This window comes from Amblyraja radiata, chromosome 39 (genome assembly GCF_010909765.2).
Source record: "Amblyraja radiata isolate CabotCenter1 chromosome 39, sAmbRad1.1.pri, whole genome shotgun sequence".
Taxonomy (NCBI): domain Eukaryota; kingdom Metazoa; phylum Chordata; class Chondrichthyes; order Rajiformes; family Rajidae; genus Amblyraja; species Amblyraja radiata.
In genome coordinates, this window is record NC_045994.1 from 9,521,957 (window position 1) to 9,544,154 (window position 22,198).

Genomic DNA, 22,198 nt, shown 5'->3' on the forward strand with positions numbered 1-22,198 from the left:
TTTCAGATTTAATCATGACTCCTTTCAGCATCTTAATACAAATCTTGTACTTGGCTTGTACTCGCTAGAATTTAGAAGATTGAGGGGGGATCTTATAGAAACGTACAAAATTCTTAAGGGGTTGGACAGGCTAGATGCAGGAAGATTGTTCCTGATGTTGGGGAAGTCCAGAACAAGGGGTCACAGTTTAAGGATAAGGGGGAAATCTTTTAGGGCCGAGATGAGAAAAACATTTTTCACACAGAGAGTGGTGAATCTCTGGAATTCTCTGCCACAGAAGGTAGTTGAGGCCAGTTCATTGGCTATATTTAAGAGGGAGTTAGATGTGGCCCTTGTGGCTAAAGGGATCAGGGGGTATGGAGAGAAGGCAGGTACAGGATACTGAGTTGGATGATCAGCCATGATCATATTGAATGGCGGTGCAGGCTCGAAGGGCCGAGTGGCCTACTCCTGCACCTATTTTCTATGTTTCTAAATGAACGGAAAGGGAGAGCAAAGAGGCCCAGATCTGTTAAGTAACAGTTCGCAAAAGCCTTGCACTTTGCTTAACGCTTGGATAGCTGAGAATGTGAAACAAACGCCCACTTCCTTATCAAGGACTTTCAAAACTGTATTTGCTTTGCAACCTCAGCAAGCAATGCAACTGGCGCACCTGTCCTCATCAAACTGAAAACAAGAGCTGTCAGAGTGGGAGAAGCTAGATTGTGCCCAACCTCCAACAAGGTTTCTTTAACAATATATGAACTGAAACACAGGGTGCACCGTCCTTGCTTGCTTGTGCGCACTGGGCTTGCGTCTGGTCACGGCAGAGTTGTACAGGAACAAGGATGTGGGCTGGCAGACAACTGCACAGGCTGAGACAGGGACTTGCCCTAACCGAAGAGAAGAGCGTGCACTTTGAAGACAAGCTATCTCCTCCGCGCTTTCCGAAGAGGGAGATCATGTCACTGAAGCTGCCGCGGAACGTCTGGGATTTCAACCTTAAAACAGATTCTGCACGAATAGGTATGGCGGGGGAATAAGCCTGGTCTGTTAACCCATTAAACATTTCCTCCTCTCTAACCAGTTTGGTCCACGATTGAGACTCTAGTGGGATCACTCTCATGTTGCAGTTTATGCGTTTATCTGGTTTCGTGACTTAGATGAGATAGTGAGATTGGGGGGAGAGAGGGGAAGTGTCACAATTCAACAAATGTTGTATTGTAGTGTAGTGCAGACACCAGGAATGAAAGTGGAGGGAATTAGTGACAAAATGGCACATGTCTAGATATTCCCAGGGATCTGTTGGTAATAGACCGATAGAGAGGTTAACTGGAGAGTTTGTGCGATTCACACCGTTAGGCACGCAGCAAGGTATTATATTTAACTGGGATAGACACAAAATGCTGGAGTAACTCAGCGGGTCAGGCAACACCTCTGGAGAAAAGGAATAGGTGATGTTTCGGGTCGAGACCCTTCTTCTTTGAAGAAGTTATCTTTCTCCCTCTGATGCCTTTTCTACAGAGATGCTGCCTGACCCGCTGGGTTACTCCAACATTTTGTGTCGAAATTCGGTGTAAACCAGCATCTGCAGTTCCTTCCTACATATTCTACTGCGTGTTGGTTTATTAATCTTCATGCTTCTCTGATGCCCAGCATTCCGTGGAGCAATGTATGACAATTGCTTGTAACAATTAAAATATATTTAATTTTGCCTTTACATCACAAGGATCTGAACTGTAGACCGTGTGCGAGCTTTGGGGGAAATAAATCTAGTTGCAACAATATTTGCTGAGAGTAGGATTGGATCAGTGACCTACTTATTGTTACTCAGAATGGCGGCTGCATCATGTGAAATGACTTTGCTGCTGCAGTATTTCACTCATTTGGATATTCCTGTCGATGGGCTTTTTGTATATGTAACATTTGCACTGAATCTCCTGCTGTGGTGATACATACTGATGGTGTGAAGGAACATGCTGATCTGTCAGTTTTAATCAGAGAGTTAAATATTTCAGTGTATTATACAGAATCCATTTCTTTTCCAATTTATATCTGTCTTCAAATCCCTCTTCATTTCACTCTCCAACTTCTTTGCTCTTTCATTCACTGGGGTCTTGTTGTTATAATTTCCTTCCGAAGTTTCTCTTTCACTTCTTGGTCTTCACAAAACATCTCAAATCAGCTCATTAACAAAACATCTCAAATAGCCACAACGGCCACATCTAACTCCCTCTTAAATATAGCCGTTGAGGCCAGTTCATTGGCTATATTTAAGAGGGAGTTAGATGTGGCCCTTGTGGCTGAAGGGATCAGGGGGTATGGAGAGAAGGCAGGTGCAGGATACTGAGTTGGATGATCAGCCATGATCATATTGAGCATATAGTACAAAGTGAATTTACGGAAAACTCTGCTTTAAGTGTCGAATAGGTCAGGAGGACACATTATTGGCAACAATGCTGAATCATGATCATATAGGCTCGAAGGGCCGAATGGCCTACTCCTGCACCTATTTTCTATGTTTCTATGTTTCTATTATCAAGAACTTTGGTCCCTGTCTCATAAACTCTTATTTCCCTGCTTGCTGTACACTTTCTTACCGTTGATGTTTTGACATGGTCCATAGGAATTAAGAACCCAGGTATTCCCGGGATGGCGGGACTGTCATATGCTGAGAGAATGGAGCGGCTGGGCTTGTACACTCTGGAGTTTAGATGGATGAGAGGGGATCTTATTGAAACATATAAGATTATTAAGGGTTTGGACATGACAGAGGCAGGAAACATGATCCCGATGTTGGCGGAGTACAGAACCAGGGGCCATAGTTTAAGAATAAGGGGTAAGCCATTTAGAACGGAGACGAGGAAACACTTTTTCTCACAGAGAGTTGTGAGTCTGTGGAATTCTCTGCCTCAGAGGGCGGTGGAGGCTGGTTCTTTGGATACTTTCAAGAGAGAGCTAGATAGGGCTCTTAAAGATAGCAAAGTCAGGGAATATGGGGAGAAGGCAGGAACGGGGTACTGATTGGGGATGATCAGCCATGATCACATTGAATGGCGGTGCTGGCTCAAAGGGCTGAATGGCCTACTCCTGCACCTATTGTGTATTGTCTATTGTTGCTTGCTTTATTGACTCCCTTCTATGATGTATCAATCCACGATACTATGAGATTGGTGTCATGCAGTCATATAGAACAGAAACACTCTATAACCCACCCTGTCCATACCAACAATCAAGTAACCATTGATACTATTTACCAGGACTCAGTCCGTAGCCCTCTATGCCATGGCACTTCAAGTGCCTAGATTATTAGTGACTAGATCAATTGTAAATGTGCCAGTCCCTGCCTCCAACACCCCTTCATGCAGTGAAATCCAAACTCCAACCATCCTCTGATGGAAAGAGATCTTGTGTTTATCACGTCTGAACCTCCTAGGCCTTACTTTAAAATCGTGCCCTCTGGTTACTCCATTGGGGAAACATTTATGACTGCCAATCCTATCAACTCGCTTTGAAATTTTGTGTGCCTTCATTATATTTGATAATATTGTATAACATTCTGCAAAGTTCATGGTCAAGACTCAACTTAATTTCAAAAGGGTTTGTTGGCAGCAATTCAGTGCAAATTCTGGAACAATTCCTCTTTCATGGTTCATCGTAGGGCACATACATGTTTTCTCTGATTTAGCAAGTACAAGTGCCCTCTCCCAGGTAAGTAACACTGCATAACAAAGCACCCATCATAAATATTAATAATATACTATCACAGTATATTATGCAGAGTGGTGCAGTGGTATGGTAGCTGCCTTGCAGCATCAGAGACCCGGGTTCGATCTAGACTATGGGTGCTGTCTATACAAAGTTTATATGTTCTCCCTGTGATCAGGAATGTTACAACACGTGGCATTAACTGCAACAACACCATGGGCTAAGCACCTTCAGCAATAATGAAATGCATGAAATGCATGCGTCAACCACAGTATATTGACTATTATTTAACTTATACTGCTGTGTCTGATATGTACAATGTGTTGGTCAATATAATCTCAATATGATTGTGATCGAGATGTGGCCCAACACCCTAAAACATGACATCCATTGTCAGAAGAGGATTATTCCAATTCTACAAAAAAAAAGAATATTTAAGAGGTGATAGTGATGAAATGTATGCACTGCTGGACAGTGATGCAGAGCATTGATTGAAATAATACTTTAACATATTTGAAAGTACTTTATTGTCAGCAATGTAATGTTTGGTGAGTAATAACAAGATATAAGTTCCAACTCTCTCACAGCAGCTGAAGAATTTAACTTCAAGGCAGAGACAGGGGAGACAGTCTGAACCTTTGTATCCAGGGTGGAAATGACTATGCATAGCTCCAAGAACAGAGTGGGAATTTTAAAAGGGACATGTTTATTTTACATTGAGGGTGGTGGGTGCCTGGAACATGCTGCTGGGGTAGTGGTGGAGGCAGGTTTGATAGTGGTGTTTAAGAGAGTTTTAGATAGGCACATGGATACGCATTGAATGGAAGGATACGGATCAAGTGGAGCAGGTAGAGGGGACCAGTTCAATTTGGCTTCATGTTTCGCATAGACATTGTGGGCTGAAGGGCCTGTTCCTGGGCTACACTCTTCTATGTTTTGTCCAGAAGTACGGTGGGGTAGTGGTACCATTGCTGCCTAATGCCCCTGTCCCACTTAGGAAACCTGAACGGAAACCTCTGGAGACTTTGCGCCCCACCCAAGGTTTCCGTGCGGTTCCTGGAGGTTGCAGGTGGTTGCCGGAGGTTGCAGGTAGTGGAAGCAGGTAGGGAGACCGACAAAAACCTCAGGGAACCGCACGGAAACCTTGGGTGGGGCGCCAAGTCTCCAGAGGTTTCCGTTCAGGTTTCCTAAGTGGGACAGGGGCATTAGAGTGCCACAGACCTGGGTTGATCTTGACAACGGGTGCTGTCTGTACGGAGTTTGTACGTTCTCCCCGTGACCTGCGTGAGTTTTCTCCTGGAGCTCCGGTTTCCGCCCACACTCAGAAGACGTACAGGTTTGTAGGTTAATTGGCTTGGTATAAATGTAAATTGTCCCTGGTGAGTGTAGGACAGCGTTAGTGTGCGGGGATCGCTGGTTGGCGCAGACTTGGTGCACCGAAGGGCCTGTTTCCGCACCATATCTCCACACTAATTTAAACTAAAGTGATTAAATGTGATTCTTGGATGAATGGATTTAACCGTCTATTTTAGGAAGCCAGTGAGCCTGCTTGTGTGTGAGTCATATCACTACAATTCAGATGGTTTTCTAATAGTGATTTTGTAATGTCGCTAGGAACCGTTCGTCTGAGTCATGTTGTTTTCAGATCTCAGCGTACAAAGCGAACATTGATTGGCTGAATGCTGTGACAGGATGTGGGTTGGCGATAAGACTGCAGTGTTAAATGAAACACCAGAGCACAACGAGAAGTGTGTCCATTTTCCCATGCCGCCCAGCTGACCAATGTGATTCAGCGGCTGATGCGATTAGATGCGAATAAAGGCTTGATGAGCAAAGGGATGAGGAATTACTGGGCACAGTGTGAAATGAGCGGTGACAATCAGATCACACCAGGATCACAACCGGTGATTGATTGTGGACAATCAATGAACACACTGTGTACACACGGACAATCAGATCACAAAAGGACGGCACAGTGGCATGGCAGTAGAGCTACTGCCTTACAGCGCCAGAGACCAGGGTTCGATCCTGAGTACAGGTGCTTGATTGTACGGCGTTTGTACGTTCTCCCCGTGACCTGCATTTTAGAAACATAGAAACATAGAAAATAGGGGCAGGAGTAGAGGCCATTCGGCCCTTCGAGCCTGCGCTGCCATTCAATATGATCATGGCTGATCAACCAACTCAGTATCCTGTACCTGCCTTCTCTCCATACCCCCTGATCCCTTTAGCCACAAGAGCCACATCTAACTCCCTCTTAAATATAGCCAATGAACTGTGGCCTCAACTACCTTCTGTGGCAGAGAATTCCACAGATTCACCACTCTCTGTGTGAAAATCTTTTTTCTCATCTCAGTCCTAAAAGATTTCCACCTTATCCTTAAACTGTGACCTCTTGTTCTGGACTTCCCCAACATCGGGAACAATCTTCCTGCATCTAGCCTGTCCAACCCCTTAAGAATTTTGTACGTTTCTATAAGATCCCCCCTCAATCTTCTAAATTCTAGCGAGTACAAGCCGAGTCTATCCAGTCTTTCTGCATATGAAAGTCCTGACATCCTTACAGCGCCAGAGACCTGGGTTCGATCCTGAGCATGGGTGCTTGGCTGTACGGCGTTTGTACGTTCTCCCTGTGACCTGCATTGGTTTTCTCCAAGATCTTCGGTTTCCTCCCACACTCCAAAGCGTACAGGCTTGTTGGTTAATTGGCTTGGTATGAATGTAAAACAAATGTTTAAAAACATGTAAAAATTGTCCCTCATGTGTATAGGATAGTGTTGGTGTGGGGATCGCTGGTCGGTGGGGACTCAGTGGGCCGGAGGGCCTGTTTCTGCACTGTATCTCTAAATGGAACTAAACTAAACACACAATCAATTAATTTGCAGAGCAAGTTCCAGAGGTTGAGAAGCCAACTGGCCTCTTCCTGTTCCTAATTTATATATATATCAACAAATAGTATACATGTATTCAAAGGGGAACAAAAAGCCCTGAACTGAATTCTACTTCTTATGTTGATACAACTTTAGTTTAGTTTAGAGGCACAGTGCGGAACAGGCCCTTTGGCCCACCGAGTCCGCACACTAACACTATCCTGCGCACACTAGGGACAATTTACAATGTTACCGAGCCAATTAGCTGACAAACCTGTATGCCTTTAGATTGTGGGAGGAAAACGGAGCACCCGGAGAAAATCCATGCAGGCCTCGGGGAGAACGTACAAACTCCATGCAGACAGCGCCCGTATTCGGGTTTAAACTTTGGTCTCTGGTGCTGTAAGGCAGCAAATCTACGGCTGCACCACCGTGCGGTCCATACTTAGTGGGTAAAATTCAAAACAGAACGTTTTTAAATGTCTAAAAATCTACTTGGTTTCGGCCCGAAACGCTGCCTATTTCCTTCGCTCCATAGATGCTGCTGCACCCGCTGAGTTTCTCCTGCACTTTTGTCTACCTTCGATTTTCCAGCATCTGCTGTTCCTTCTTAAATAACGGAGATGAGGAGTTTCTTTAGCCAGAGGGTGGCGAATCTGTGGAATTCATTGTCACAGAATGCTGTGGAGGCCAAGTCATTGGGTACTATTAAGGTGGAGGTTGACAGATACTTGATTGGTAAGGGTGTGATGGGGAGAAGGCAAGAGAATGGGGTTGAGAGGGAAAGATTGATCAGCCATGATCTAGTGATGGGCCGAATGGCCTAATGCTTCTCCTAGAACTTATGAACTTATGCGGGAGGAAACTGGATCACCCGGAGAAAACCCACGTGGTCACAGGGAGAAGGTACAAACTCCGGGTAGACAAGAACCCGCAGACAGAATCGGGCCTCTGGCATTGTGAGGCGACAAGCCTATCTCACCGCCACTGTGCCGTCCTGTGAAAAGGGAAGAGAAACAAATGCTCCCTAAAAGAGGAAGTCTCACCTTCAAGAAACTAAATACATGGTGCATTTCGAGTAGTGAAGGAAGTCCACATTTAAAGACATTTTTAAAAAAGCCCACATTTTGCCCTCGTGCAGCTATTTCTGAATGCAAATGAAAGATTCCAACGTGTATATTTTAACTGTGGACAATATCCAACACATGGGGGAAGTAGCTGGGTGCTGCAGGAGAGATGAATGCATTACCTGCACCCAGAAATCCAACTAAATGAAAGACAATTAATATTTAGATATGACAATCTGAAGCACAAGCGTGTTGACAGCAACTTCCTGATCTCAACTTCCTGCTGTGGTTGAGTGATCACAGCCGTAACTGGGGTTTACTAAGAGGAGGATTATCGGCACATTGGCTGCGCGCTTCTCTGGAGGAATATTCTGGTGGGAGAGCAAAGCAAATGCCTTGCATTCTTCGTGTCAGCCTCTGGTATAAGATGCGGACACCCATAGTGTCAGGAACCACTGATACCATTTTTAAAAATCTGACTAATACCATCACAGATCTGTACCAGTCTTGCAGGTGCAGGAAAGATGTAATCAGAGGTGGTGATAGAAAAGTCAAGAGCAATTTTTTTTTAAACCATGAAAGACAATAAAAATAGAATGCATTTTTAGAATACATTTCACAGTCTCGCAAAATTCCACAGTGTTTTGAAGCCAGTGAGGAACGTCTTGTCGTCTTTATAAAGTGGGAAACATGGCAGCTGAATTCCCCAAAGTACAGTTTCAATGATAGCAACGTAATGATCAGATTATCTGCCTCGGTTGTTGGTTAAAAGAATCAGTCTGACCCAAAAAGGCACCTATCCATGATTAGGAATATGGGATAAGCCATTTAGAACGGAGACGAGGAAACACTTTTTCTCACAGAGAGTTGTGGGTGTGTGGAATTCTCTGCCTCAGAGGGCGGTGGAGGCGGGTTCTCTGGATGCTTTCAAGAGAGAGCTGGATAGGGCTCTTAAAGATAGCGGAGTCAGGGGATATGGGGAAAAGGCAGGAACGGGGTACTGATTGGGGATGATCAGCCATGATCACATTGAATGGTGGTGCTGGCTTGAAGGGCCGAATGGCCTACTCCTGCACCTATTGTCTATTGTCTATAGGAAGGAACTGCAGATGCTGCTTTAATCCGAAGAATAACACAAAAAGCTGGAGTAGCTCAGGCAGCATCTCTGGATAGAAGGAATGGGTGACGTTCTGGGTCGAGACCTTCTTCCTATGATCCATGTTAACCAGGGATGCTGCCTGACCCGATGAGTTACCCCATCATTGTGTGCCTTTCCTTTCCCATAACATAAAATAGATATATAATGCGGATGATGACTTCTGTCACAATCAGTCTGAAGAAGTGTCTCGACCTGAAATGTCACCTATCCAAAGCATTTATTCAAAGCATTTGAAAATACCTGGTGAAGTTTTCCAGCTTTTTAGTTTAGTTTAGTTCAGAGATATAGCATGAAACCAGACTGCTCTGCATAAGGTAGACAAAAGTGCTGGAGAAACTCAGCGGGTGCAGCAGCATCTACGGAGTGAAGGAAATAGGCAACGTTTCGGGCCGAAACCCAAAGGGTTTCGGCCGGAAACGTTGCCTATTTCCTTCGCTGCTCTGGATAAGGAATGCGTAGGAAGGAACTGCAGGTGCTGGTTTAAACCCAAGATAGACACGAAATGCTGGAGTAACTCAGCGGGACAGGCAGCATCTCTGGAGAGAAGGAATGGGAGAAGTTTTGGGTCGAGACCCTTCTTCAGCACAAGGGGTCCCTCGCTGACAATCGATCGCCTGTTCACACTAGTTCTATGTTATCCCACTTTCTTAACCCCTCCTTACATGGGACGACAGATGGCACAATGGGCTAAGTGTTCGGCTGGCAACCGGAAGGTAGCCGGTTCGAATCCCGCTTGGAGTGCATACTGTCATTGTGTCCTTGGGCAAGACACTTCACCCACCTTTGCCTGTGTGTGAATGTGTGTGAGTGATTGGTGGTGGTCGGAGGGGCCGTAGGCGCAGATTGGCAGCCACGCTTCCGTCAGTCTGCCCCAGGGCAGCTGTGGCTACAGAAGTAGCTTACCACCACCGAGTGTGACTGAGGAGTGAATGAATAATGCGATGTAAAGCGCCTTGAGTATTAGAAAGGCGCTATATAAATCCCATCCATTATTATTATTATTATACTATGGGAGATTTACAGAAGCCAATTAACCTACACACCTTTGGGATGGGGGAGGAAAGCGGAGCCACCGGAGAAAACTCCGCGCATTCACAGGGAGAACGTGCAAACTCCACACAGGCAGAAGCCGGGGTCAGTATCGAGCATGTGTCTCTGGCGCCGTGAGGCAGCAGCTTTACCCGCTGCGCCACTGTGCCGCCCATTGCAACGTTGCAGACTCAATGGCTGCAGAGGAGCCTCTGAATAATTGAATAGGTCTCACGAAGGCACAGTCTTTGAATGCTTATCCTTTTCATTATTTCTGATTCATTGCGATCGCGCCTTTGTGGTTGCAGCTCCTAGACTGCGGAACAGCATCCCTCTTCCCATCAGAACTGCCCCCTCCATCGACTCTTTTAAGTCGAGACTTAAAACTCGTCTTTACTCTCAAGCCTTTCTTGACGTCCTCTGAGGGAGGGCTATATGTATGTATTTATGTATGTACTTAATCTACGAAGCACTGTTGTATAACATTAGTACATCCACCAATGAAAAGCACTTTGGTCAACAAGAGTTGTTTTTTAAATGTGCTATAGAAATAAAAGTGACTTGACTTGACTTGACGATTTTTTCTCACAAACAGTAACACTTGGGGCAGCGGAACCATCCAGTCCCCAGACCTATTTTAGGCACCTATGTTCCTTTTTCTATGTTCCTTTTCACATTTCTCGTTTCCCTCTCCTCTGACTCTCGGTCTGAAGAATTGTCTCGACCCGAAACATCACCGATTCCTTTTCTCCAGAGATGCTGCCTGACCCGCTGAGGTACTCCAACTATTTTGTGTCTATCTTCGGAGTAAACCAGCATCTGCAGTCCCTTCCTACACATACCTATTTTATGTTTTATTGGTCTGTCACTATGTACGTGCCTTGGTTCGATATTCCTTTCTGTGTTTGTCGGACAACATCACACTTTTTATGTCCTAGATTTTCAAACCCCACACACAGTAACATTCTGATAATATGTTCTCTTGCTATTTGGAAATCCCCTTGGCTGGGCATCTGGTTTACAAGTGTTGATTCCCACACTCCCTTTAACATAATGGAGCCCCAGTCATCAGCACACTGGGACTCCATTTCCCGCGCAGCCTTTAAACTCACTAATGCCTTGTTTCCTGTGCAATCCTGACACTCACCAGGTGCTATTTCCTGTGCTCCTTGCAACTCGCCCACGTTATGTTTCCCATGTCCCTCTTTAAACCCACCAGGGCCCCGTTTCCTGCTCTCCTTTTGGATACAAAAGGCTGGAGTAACTCAACCGTGTTAGCCGGTATCTCTGGAGAACATGAATAGGTGACGTTTTAGGTCAGGATCCTTCTTCAGACCTACCAGGTTTGCTGGAAAGTTTATTATAAGACTGCATAACATCAAAAACCCCACTAATAATGTGTTGGAGGAGTGCTAGTGGAATAACATACACCAGAACAGAAATCTACCATTCTGGCACAGTTAAAGTCCAGGCCATGCTGGAATGACAGGGAGTTTGGTGAGGGAGAGAGTGTCAGATATCAGTTACTGGACCTGATGTTGGGTTGTCACCCAAAATGTCGACTATCCCTCTGCCTCCACAGATTACGCCTGACCCGCTGAGTTCATCCAACAGTTCGTTTTTCATTTGAGACCACAAGCAAATTGGGCAGCTTATGAATTGGCAGCAATATGAATATTGATTTCTCTCATTTCAGGTAGCCCCTACATTCCCTCTCTCTCCACCCCTCACCCACCCTAGTCGTCCTGATGCCACTGATTGCATCCATTTATATCATTGTCATCACCTCTTCCACAGCCAACAATTGACCATTGTGGGCTCCACCTTTCCTTGGCCTTCGGTGCCGGCTCTGATTTGTTCTGATCCTGTTCATATCTTTAGATGCCCCCCCCCGCCCTGTCTCAGTCTGAAGAAAGGTCCTGACCCGAAGCGTCACCTATTCCTTCTCTCCAGAGATGCTGCCTGACCCGCTGAGTTACTCCAGCATTTTGTGTTAATCTTCGGTGTAAACCGGCATCCAGGTTCCAGCTGAGTTTTACATCTCAAGTTTCACTATCAATTGCTCTAAGTATGAGGGCTTCAGAATATCAACCATGAATTTCCAGACATTCCTACGACACAGAAATAACTCAACAATGCGATCGTATTGTAAGTCACACACCATTGACTGGAAAGGAAGCATATGGAGCATATTTTTCATTTCCGTTATGAATATTAACGGTGTTAGTTAGTTTAGTTTATTCTCACATGTACCGAGATACAGTGAAAAGTGTTTATTGCATGCTAACCAGTCAACGGAAAGATAATATATGATTACAATTGAGCCATCCACAGTGTACAGATACACGATAAAGGGAATAATGTGAAATGCTAGTGTTGGAGTAGAAATTTCAAAAGAATGGAATGAAGGTAATGTATGATTGCAGATCTACTTGTGTGACCAACACACAAAGAGTCGCCGGGCTTGGCCGCCATCTTGGATTGTGTGTTTCTTCATCGATAGAGACTGCAGTTTTGGGTGTCTCCTTGGAGTGAGTTTGTTTCGGTTGATGAGCCATGGTCAGTGCGTGGAGATCTGGCGGTTAGGTTGAAGCAAACACAAGATTGCTGGAACCTTGAGCACAAATAAAAGTGCTGCTGGAACTCAACGGGTCAGGCAATTTCTGCGGAGGGAGATAGACAGATGACATTTTGCGTTGGGACTAATGGAGTAGTTTAGTTTAGAAATAGGTCCTTTGGCCCAACCAGTCCATGCCTTCTAGTGATCCTTGTTACACTAGCACATACTACACAGTAGGGACCATTTACAATATTTACCAAAGCCAATTAACCGACAAACCTGTACGTTTTTGGAGTGTGGAAGAAAACTGGAACACCCGGGGAAAACCCACACGGTCGCAGGGAGAACGTACAAACCCATTCAATGGTGCTGTAAGGCAGCAATGCGAACTTAAGGGAGGAGGTGTGGTGATTTGTGTTTTTCCTCTAAAGGCTGTGGAGGAAAGTGCCCAGGGAGCGATGAGCGAACCAGGGAGTTGTGGAGAGAGTGGGCAACAGAAAGGGGTGGGGAGGGGAAGATGCAATTGATGGTGAGATTGCGTTGTAACTGATGGAAATGTTGGCAACCAATGATTTGGATGTGAACGCCCGGTGGGTTGAAAAGGAAGAACTCGGGTTCTAGCATCTGAAATCTCTTGTGCCATCATAAATTTGTTTATTGGCTCTCAACCTTTCCACCAATAGACCCTACATTATATTGAACCCCTTCATATAGTTAGTCTTTTCTGCAGCCTCTTCACACTGTGTTTTTGATTTTCTGTTTTTGGATTGAATTCTGTTTTTAATTTGTGTCATTGTGATGTCTTTAATTACTTGTTTTACTCCGATTATATGTTTTTATTCCGATTACTATGTAAGGTGTCCTTGAGATGTATGAAAGGCGCCCATTAAATAAAATTTATTATTATTATTATTATTTATTACATTGTTACTAACGCTAATGCAGCTTGTACCTAACGCGCCTGTCCCACTTTCCCGAGTTACCCACAAATTCTCCCGAGTTTTCCCCTTGATTCAAAATCGGAGATGCCAGCCTTAGGTACTCGGGGCCATTTTTTTAACTCATGGACATTTTTCAACATGCTGAAAAAACGTCCCGACTTACCTGATGACCCAAGTACCTACGGCTGGCATTACGAGCCGCTACAAAATATCTACGGCCTCCTACGGACATTCTTCGAGTTTGAATCAATGGGAGAACTCGGGAGAATTAGTGAGTAGCTCGGGAAAGTGGGACAGGAGCTTAATAGCCCTGTCCCACTATACGAGTTCATTCAAGAGTTCTCCAGAGTTTGCCCTGATTCAAACTCAGAGATTTACGGTAATGGCCGCTCGCAGGTACTCGGGGCTCTCGCGGACATTTTTCAACATGTTGAAAAATCTTCACGAGTCTTCCCGAGCTTACCGCGTTTCCCGAGTGCCTGCCATTAGCGTTACGAGCCGCTAAGAGACGTCCCCGAGCTCCGATGTCCCCGCTACGTACGTTCTGCGTCCTTCCACAAGTTTGATTTTTTTTTAAACTTGGGAGAGCTCTTGAATGAACTCGTACAGTGGGACAGGGCTTTTAGATGCTGTACAATTCAAGACAAAGGCTGAAGATGAAAAGGGAGACCACAACCCCTGGTCTGTCAACTCTGACTCCCTCTACAAAAAAAGGCCAGAGCAGACTCTTTTTCCTCAGAAGGCTCAAATCCTTCAATGTGTGTAAGGATATGCTGCACATGTTTTACAACACAGTGGTTGCAAGTGTTATTTTCTACGCTGTTGTCTGCTGGGGCAACAGCATTAGTGCAAAAAACAATAGGAAGCTGGTCAAACTGGTTAAACGAGCTAGCTCAGTGCTGGAGGGGAGAGTAGACTCTGGGATGGAGGTGCTTGAGAGGCGTATGAGGCACAAGGTGCAGGTCATCCTGAAAAACCCCGGGCATCCCCTCCATATAATTCTGGAGAGTCAAAAGAGCACTCGGAACAACAACCCGCTCCTCTCCCTGCCCTGTAGAACGGAGCGGTTCAGGAGATCCTTCACCCCTGCAGCCATTAGATTTTATAATTCGGACCGCTAGGCTGTAGGGGGATGCATTTTGCAATTATTAATTTTTAACTGTTAATTATTGGTCTTTTTAAGTATTTATTGCTCTCAGGTAGTGTCCACATTGTATTCTATGTATTTTCTGTCTGCGTTCGTTTTGAATCTGTGGGTTTGTTGGTTGGGAGCTTCTGGACATCTGAATTTCCCTGAGGGGATCAATAAAGTATTTATTATTATTATTATTATTATTATTATCTACCACCCTTCACCTGTATCCACCTATCACTTGCTAGACTTTGCCCTGCCCACCACCTCCTTACCCGGTTTCTCCCCACAACTACAATCAGTCAGAAGAAGTTCCCGATGTAAAACGCTGCCTACTCCTGTCCTACAGAGAAGCTGCCTGACCCGCTGAGTTACTCAGCACTTTGTGTGTGTTTTTTTTGTAAACCAGTATCTGTAGTTCCTTCCTAAAATCTGAGTGGCCTTTGCTGTAAATTAATTCCTTTTTTGGACATCGGCATTGCTGGCGAGGCTAATGTTTGGCTTGAGAAGGACATGCTTTCATGAAGAGACTGACTACAGAAAGCGTCGCTGAAGCACTTCATAGGAGTTTTAAGGGCCTGTCCCACTTTCACGACCTAATTCACAACCTCTGCCGAGTTTACCCTTGACTCATACTCGCAGCATGGTCATCACGAGGTCGTAGGAGACCGTAGGAGGTCGTAGGTAGGTCGTGATGCTAGTCGTAGGTACTCGTGGCATCAAGTAGGTCGGGGCGTTTTTCTAGCCTGATGAAAAATGTCCACGAGTAAAAAAGATCGTGAATTAGGTCTTGTAAGTGGGACAGGCCCTTAACGCTGCCCTGCGTAGGATTTAGTGAACGGCTTAACTGAGGGGAGAAAGGCAATAGGATTTACCAAAGGAGATTCAGAGCTCAAGGGCTTGGAGAGAAAATGTCAGCCTCCACCGAGGGGATCCGATGAAAATCAGAGAAACGCAAGGGGTGCTGTCATTCGAAGGTAGACACAAAATGCTGGAGTAACTCAGCGGGTGGGGCAACATCTCTGGAGAGAAGGAATGGGTGTCGTTTCGGGTCGAGACCCTTCTTCTTGCAACTCACCAGTTCGTCAATCCACAAAATGTCTAGGTTTACAACAAGGATTGTTTGGAATTAAAGAGGGTGATTCGGGGAATGTTGCCTTTCTTTTTCCCATGTTGAAACACATCAGCTTCCTGCCAATGCAATGATAGTGTAGGCATCTGGAAAGCTTGTTTCTATTTTAAGCGGCCACTTCCTCCGTTTGGGACAGCAATGACCCCCACAGATCAATTACACGTTCTACTGTTCGAATGCGATACTGTAAACAGCACAGATCAGAGTGCAACAAAAAAGCACTGGCCTTTCAGAAGAGTGATTCAGTTGTGCCACTGATCTAATGACTGGGTTGTGGTAACATTAAAATCATGGTCGCGTAAACTTTCAATAGGGTCCCTCAAACATGAATAAAGAGGCCAACTAATTCAATATCAAAACACTAGAATTCCATGTCCAAAAACTGGTGCTGATGATTCTAGGACAGATGGCCCTACTCATCTATAAAAGTAATATCTCTTTTACATAAGGATTTTTGAAAGTACTTTCCTACAACTGTCTGTGTATTATTTGTCGAGGCCTTTGTTGGTACAATTGAGGACCTTGTTGGAGCAATCAATCGTACTCGTGCTCCCCGCGCTCACACTAGCGTGAGCAATTCTTTAAGCCCACTGCTTTATTTTCAAATTGTGATTCTGATTTGTGAGACACGACCTCCCACGCACAAACCCATGCTGACTATCCCTAATCAGCCCTAGTCTGTCTAAATGCCTGTATATCCTATTCCTCAGAATATTCTCCAGTTACTTTTCAACTACAGATGTTAAGCTCACTGGCCTATAGCTCCCAACATTTTCCTTGTAGCCCTTCTGGAATTGAGGCACAACATTTGCCAACCTCCAGTCTTCCGGCACCTCTCCCGTATTTAAAGACGACAAGGAAACTTCAACCAGGGCTCCCGTAAATTCCTCTCTGATTTCCCACTTCGTCCTCGGATATATCTGATCAGGCCCTGGAGGTTTGTCTACCTTCATACACGATAGTACCTTCAGCACCTCTTCAACCATGTCAATGACTACTCTCAAGACATAGACTGCCCCAAGTTCCTCTGTCCTCTTGCCTTTCTCCTCGGTAAATACAGAGGAGAAATACTCATTGAGGACCTTGCCCATCTCTCGTGGCTCCACCCCTTTGATTCCTGAGGGGTCCAACTCTCTCTCTAGTTACCCTTTCCCCCCTTACGTACTTATAAAATCACTTGGGATTGCCCTTAATGCTATCTACCCGAGTTATCTCCTGGCCCCTTTTTGCCAAGCTTCCTTACGTTTGCCTGCCTTGTCCCTCACTCTCGGAACATGCATATCCTGAACTCGTGTCGATCTTCAGTGCAAACCAGCCTCTGCAGTTCCTTCCTACACTAGGATTGGTGACATTTAGGTCGGAACACTTCTTCACTCCCAATGCAAAACATCACCTATCCATGTCCTCCAGAGACGCTGACTGACCTACAGAGTCATTCCAGCACTTTGGTTTTTTTTTTGTTGGTTAACCAGCATCTGCAGTTCCCTGTAACTGCGTATTATGTTTGTTACGGTAATAACAGCATCTCAAAGGCACAATACTTCCCTTGATACATAATAAAAACAAGTAAAATTGCTAAATCTTTAATCAATATTTGATTTGTTTTCTGATGGCTATTTCTTGATTAGTGCATCGTGTTGTTAGAAATGCTATCATTCAGATGTAATGTTACTAAACAACGTTTGCTCTTTCAGGATGAAGTAACAGATTTCACAGCATTATTATGGGGACCTTATTTTTGTTGGCCTGATTAATACTTATCTTTCGTTCAATCAGACCGAACTGAATTAGTCATTATTACTATGAGGCATTGCAGAGTATTACATTGTTTCTGACATTATAATGAGTTATAACTATTCAAAGGTGCCTCGGTGTTTTTAAAGTATTGTATTAGGGCGGAAAGACACGTGAAAGATCCCCCTGTAAAAGTTATGTCTTTCATCTTCTTTGGAGGCCGTTCTAAGAGTGTGATGCCAGGAGAACACAGTTCCAATAGACCGTCGTCTCCCAATACACTGGACCGTCCCGTCAAGTCGGGCTGGCTGAAGAAGAAGAGGTCTTTGGTGAAGCAGTGGCAATCTCGGTGGTTCGTTCTTCGAGGATTCTACCTCACTTACTACAAGGAGGAGGAGGATGGGAAGCCACAGGTAGTTCACCATTGATTGTCAGTAACAAAAGTGCTTAGCAATGGAAATAAGATGTTCCTTCCTGATCACCACCCGGATGTCAGCACAGATGCACGGGATGCTGGAATCTTGAGCAAAATCAAAGGGCTGGCCTTTTTCCCTCTCTTGTTCTTTTCTCTTATTTTCAGGTTAAAAGGTTAAAATTGAAGCTGTCCAATAATTGTATAATTTTACATGCCGAATGTTTGATTTTTGCTCAACATCTGGTTAGCAATGGCTACACATGGAGAGAATCAACTATATCATGTTTTCATAAAATTGGATAAATGAACTTCACATAAATGCCGTTTAACCATGCAGATTTCCATTGTTGATGGAAAACCTTTGTTGCTGAAGCGATATTTATGAGACTGGCCACTACTTTGAACATTAGGACATTCTTCCTTAGGACATTCATGTTGTTACTTGTGGGTGGAGCACCAAGGCAAATTCCTTGTATGTGAATACTTGGCCAATAAACTTACTTACTTACTTACTTCTACGCTAAATGCACTACACAATGAAAGCTGTTGCTACTTTTAACCAGAAGGCCTCACGATAACCACAACATGTAAAAGGCATTTGGACAAGTACATGGATTGGAAAGGTTTAGAGGGATATTGGCCAAACGCGGGCGGGTGGGACTAGTGTTAATGGGGCATCTTGGTCGGCAAGAGCAAGTTGCTGTGTGACTCTATGACTCTATAACACAATGCATCTGTTTTACCCTCAGGGTTGCATTGTTCTCCAGGACTGCAAGGTCAATGAACATTCCGCAAACCCGGAAGATCCAGGAAAGTTCCTCTTTGAAATTATCCAAGGTATGTCTCACTATCCTCTTGGGTCATCAAACCATGTTTTCCCAGGGATTCATTTCAACCCATTGTGTATTGGGAAGCCCAGGAGCATTCCCAACTCAATCACTAGACAATGCCTAGATATTTCATCCGGAATGAATGCTATAATTATGCACTGCATTCCTGGGTTACAATGGGGAAAATAGTTAGTTTGTGTCGGATCGTTTCTGTATGAAACCTTCAGTATATGTATAGATATGTTGAATGAGCTTTGGTTGTGGCTAATCTTCCTTGTTATTGAAATCGCCATTTCAGTGATTTGATTTCCGATATGAAATCAGGAGGTGTTGTTGGCACATCGCGATGTTGTGCATCAGTCATGGAGTAGCTGGATCAGTGAGGACCCAGTTATGTGCGAACTGATGTCATCTCCTCCTCATCCAGATGCTGGTTTAAATCGAAGGGAGATACAAAATGCTGGAGTAATCAGCGGGTGAGGCAGCATCTCTGGAGGGAAGGAATGGGCGACATTTCAGGTCGTGACCCTTCTTCAGACTGATGTCAGGAGAGGGGGCGGGACAAAGATAGAATGTAGTCGGAGACAGTAAGACTAGTGGGAGAACAGGGAAGGGGAAGGGGATAGAGAGAGAAACCAAGAGCTATCTGAAGTTAGAGTAGTCAATGTTCATACCGCTGGGGTGTAAACTACCCGAGCGAAATATGAGGCTCTGTTCCTCCAATTTGCGTTGGGCCTTACTCTGACAATGGAGGAGGCCTAGGACAGAAAGGTCGGATTGGGAATGGGAGGAGGAGTTGAAGTGCTGAGCCACCATTGTTCTACTGCAATGCATTCTTGATCTAATAATATTTACATGCAAGAATATTGAACATATAAATCATGCTAGGGTTTAAGGAAGCCTCCTCTCAACCTCCCTCACACCCTTATTTAATTCCTTAATTAAGGAAGAGTGGTTGAGAGGAAGTCTCCTTAAATCCTAGGTCTACCAGCTAACCACTCACCTTCCATCCTTCATGTGCTTGTTATCCAACTCTCTCTGAAATGTATCTCCACTATTACTGAAACATTCCCTGAACTGTTCTCCCAGCACCATGTTCTCATCCCCTGACTTCCACATATCCTATTTTAGTTTTTGGCAACTGTCACATCTTGATAATGATGTTGCAAAATAAACCTTAAATGATCGTCAACTTTGCTGTTAATTGAATTCTCTTTCATTTCATAAGATAAGATTTTAAATAATAGATAAAACAATTGAGGCACTATTAAGTGTTGGTTCAACAGTGTAAATATAATTTAGATTAAATACAGTATGTGTATGGAATTTAAACATTTGATTAAATAATCTTTAAAATATTGAAAGGCTAGCAATATTAATTATTATCGATGGCCATTGGGAAAATGAAAGGCTCTAGAAAAGGGATAACTTACATTTTTAAGAAAGAGTTCAGATATGAGGAAAATGTTTCCAAGTGATCACTAATAAATTGAATAGGAAATTCACAGTTAACTTTACACAGGGAATGCTTGAAATGTGGGAATTACATTGAGGTAAAACGATTTGAATTTCAGGAAGCAGGATAAATTTGTCAGGGAGAAAGAAAGAATCTGATGAAGGATCTCGGCCCGAAACGTCACCTATCATTGCTCTCCAAAGATCTTGCCTGGCTCGCTGAGTTACTCCAGCAATTTGTGTCTTTTTGTGTACTCACCAGCATCTGCAGTTCCTTGTTGTAACAGAAGGAAATGTTGCTGGGCTGAGGCGTTCATGTACAAACTTAGGCATAGGTTTACTAGGCTGATTCTATGCTGTAAATATTCGATAATGAAGTCCAGAGGTGTTAACTTTGACTACTGTTGGGATTTCGGACATGTGCAAAGTACAGATTTGTAAAACATATTAAATTGGCTTATTTACCAAATTATTCCCCCTGATTGTGTGGTTGCAGATACATTGGAAATTGTTCAAAAATACTGACTGTATATATTGAACCCATGGTCATTGGAAACAGACACAAGTCTGGCAGTCTTGGAGCCAACAATGAGCATTTCATGTCTGTTTTTGGCACTCTACCATATGTTTCTGGCCAGAGGGACATTGGATGTTTTAATGTTTGCAGCAGAGTTTCACACAATGCCACAACAAAGGAGAGTGTTAGAAATGGAAAATGGGCCATAAAAAATATATTGTTCTTTCTGCATCAGAGCGAGGTGCAAAGTTTACATCTCGGTATTGCATCTGAGGCTTCAAGACACCAGTCGTTTTTGTCAGTGGAATTTGTATTGTTGAGCTCCACACCACAGATGGAGTGATTAACTAAAATTACATGCAGCTGCTGCTGTGTACCAACTAATACACTGGACCCTCCTTTTATTGAACGAAGATGATAGCAAACTGTAAAAATGAGGGCGGGTGCTTTCAATTTTGAAAGTGAGCCATGCTAAAAACAGGTCCAGAACAGATCCATAGCTACAAGCAAGCCAAGGGGTGGGAGATTGCAACCTTCACGTGGTCCGCCCTGTTTCGACGAATGCAACCAACCCGGCGTGCACAATCGATAAGATCAAATAGAACAAGTTGTCCTGCAACTTTAGGCTGTGCACGCCATACGCAAGAAGAAGAAGAAGATGAAGAAGCTACAAGCAGCTAACTGAACCCTATTTCATGAGTTTCAGGGGATGGTAATGCAAGTTTGTTCTCTCCCCATTATTGTCCACTTTCTTTCTCCCTCGCTGCCCCAACCAAGGTCAGCATTGTCTCTGGACCCCGTCGTTCTCCTTGGGCCCCTTGCAGCTGTTGGGCCTGGAGCACAATGGTAGAGATGACCGAGCAGAAACAAAGGGCTGCAGATGCTGATTTACACGATTGCACACATGGTGCTGGAGTAGCTCAGTTGGTCACGCAGCATCTCTGGAGAACATGGAAAGGTGACGTTTTGGGTTGGGGGATTCTTCTCCAGATTCAGGTCCCCTGACTCGAAACGTCACGTTTCCATGTTCTCCAGAGATGTTGCATGACAATTTACAATTTCGCCTAAGCCAATAAACCTGTCGGTCTTTGGAGCGTGGGAAAAAAACGGAGCGCCCGGAGAAAACCCATGTGGTCAGAGGGAGAACAGACGGAAATAGGAAGGGTATAAAGTTAACGTCAAGTTTAGTTTAGTTTAGAAATACAGCGCGGAAACAGGTTCCCGGCCCAGCGAGTCCGTGCTAAACAGCGATCCCCGCACACTATCCTACACACTAGGGACAATCTACATTTTACAGAAGCCAAATTATCCTACCAACCTACGTGGTCATAGGGAAATCGTACAATCTCCATACAGATAGCAACATAGATAGGATCAAACCAAGGTTAGACAGGCACTGTGAAAGGCCTGTCTAACTTTCACGACTTAATTCACAACCTCTGCAGAGTTTGCCCTTGACTCATACTCGCAGCATGGTCATCACGAGGTCGTAGGAAGGTCGTAGCAGACCGTGATGCTAGTCGTAGGTACTCATGTAGGTCAGAACATGATGAAAAATGAAAATGAAAAATGTCCACGAGTAAAAAAGGTCGTGAATTAGGTCGTGAAAGTGGGACGGGCCCTGAGGCAGCTTCTCTATCCATGCACCACTGTGCCATAGTTAGGGAAGG

The 22,198-nt window shown here is 44.4% G+C and overlaps 1 protein-coding gene across 1 annotated transcript in view; it reads left to right on the forward strand.

Moving 5' to 3' along the window:
* The first annotated feature begins 574 nt into the window (after nt 1-574).
* Nucleotides 575-22,198, forward strand: part of arhgap25 (Rho GTPase activating protein 25) — a 45,108-nt gene continuing 23,484 nt past the window's right edge. Inside the window, exons 1-3 of the mRNA XM_033013882.1 lie at nt 575-1,005; nt 17,531-17,724; nt 18,476-18,563. Coding sequence (XP_032869773.1) covers nt 828-1,005; nt 17,531-17,724; nt 18,476-18,563 — 460 coding nt within the window. The 5' untranslated portion in view covers nt 575-827. The remainder of the gene's footprint in view (nt 1,006-17,530; nt 17,725-18,475; nt 18,564-22,198) is intronic.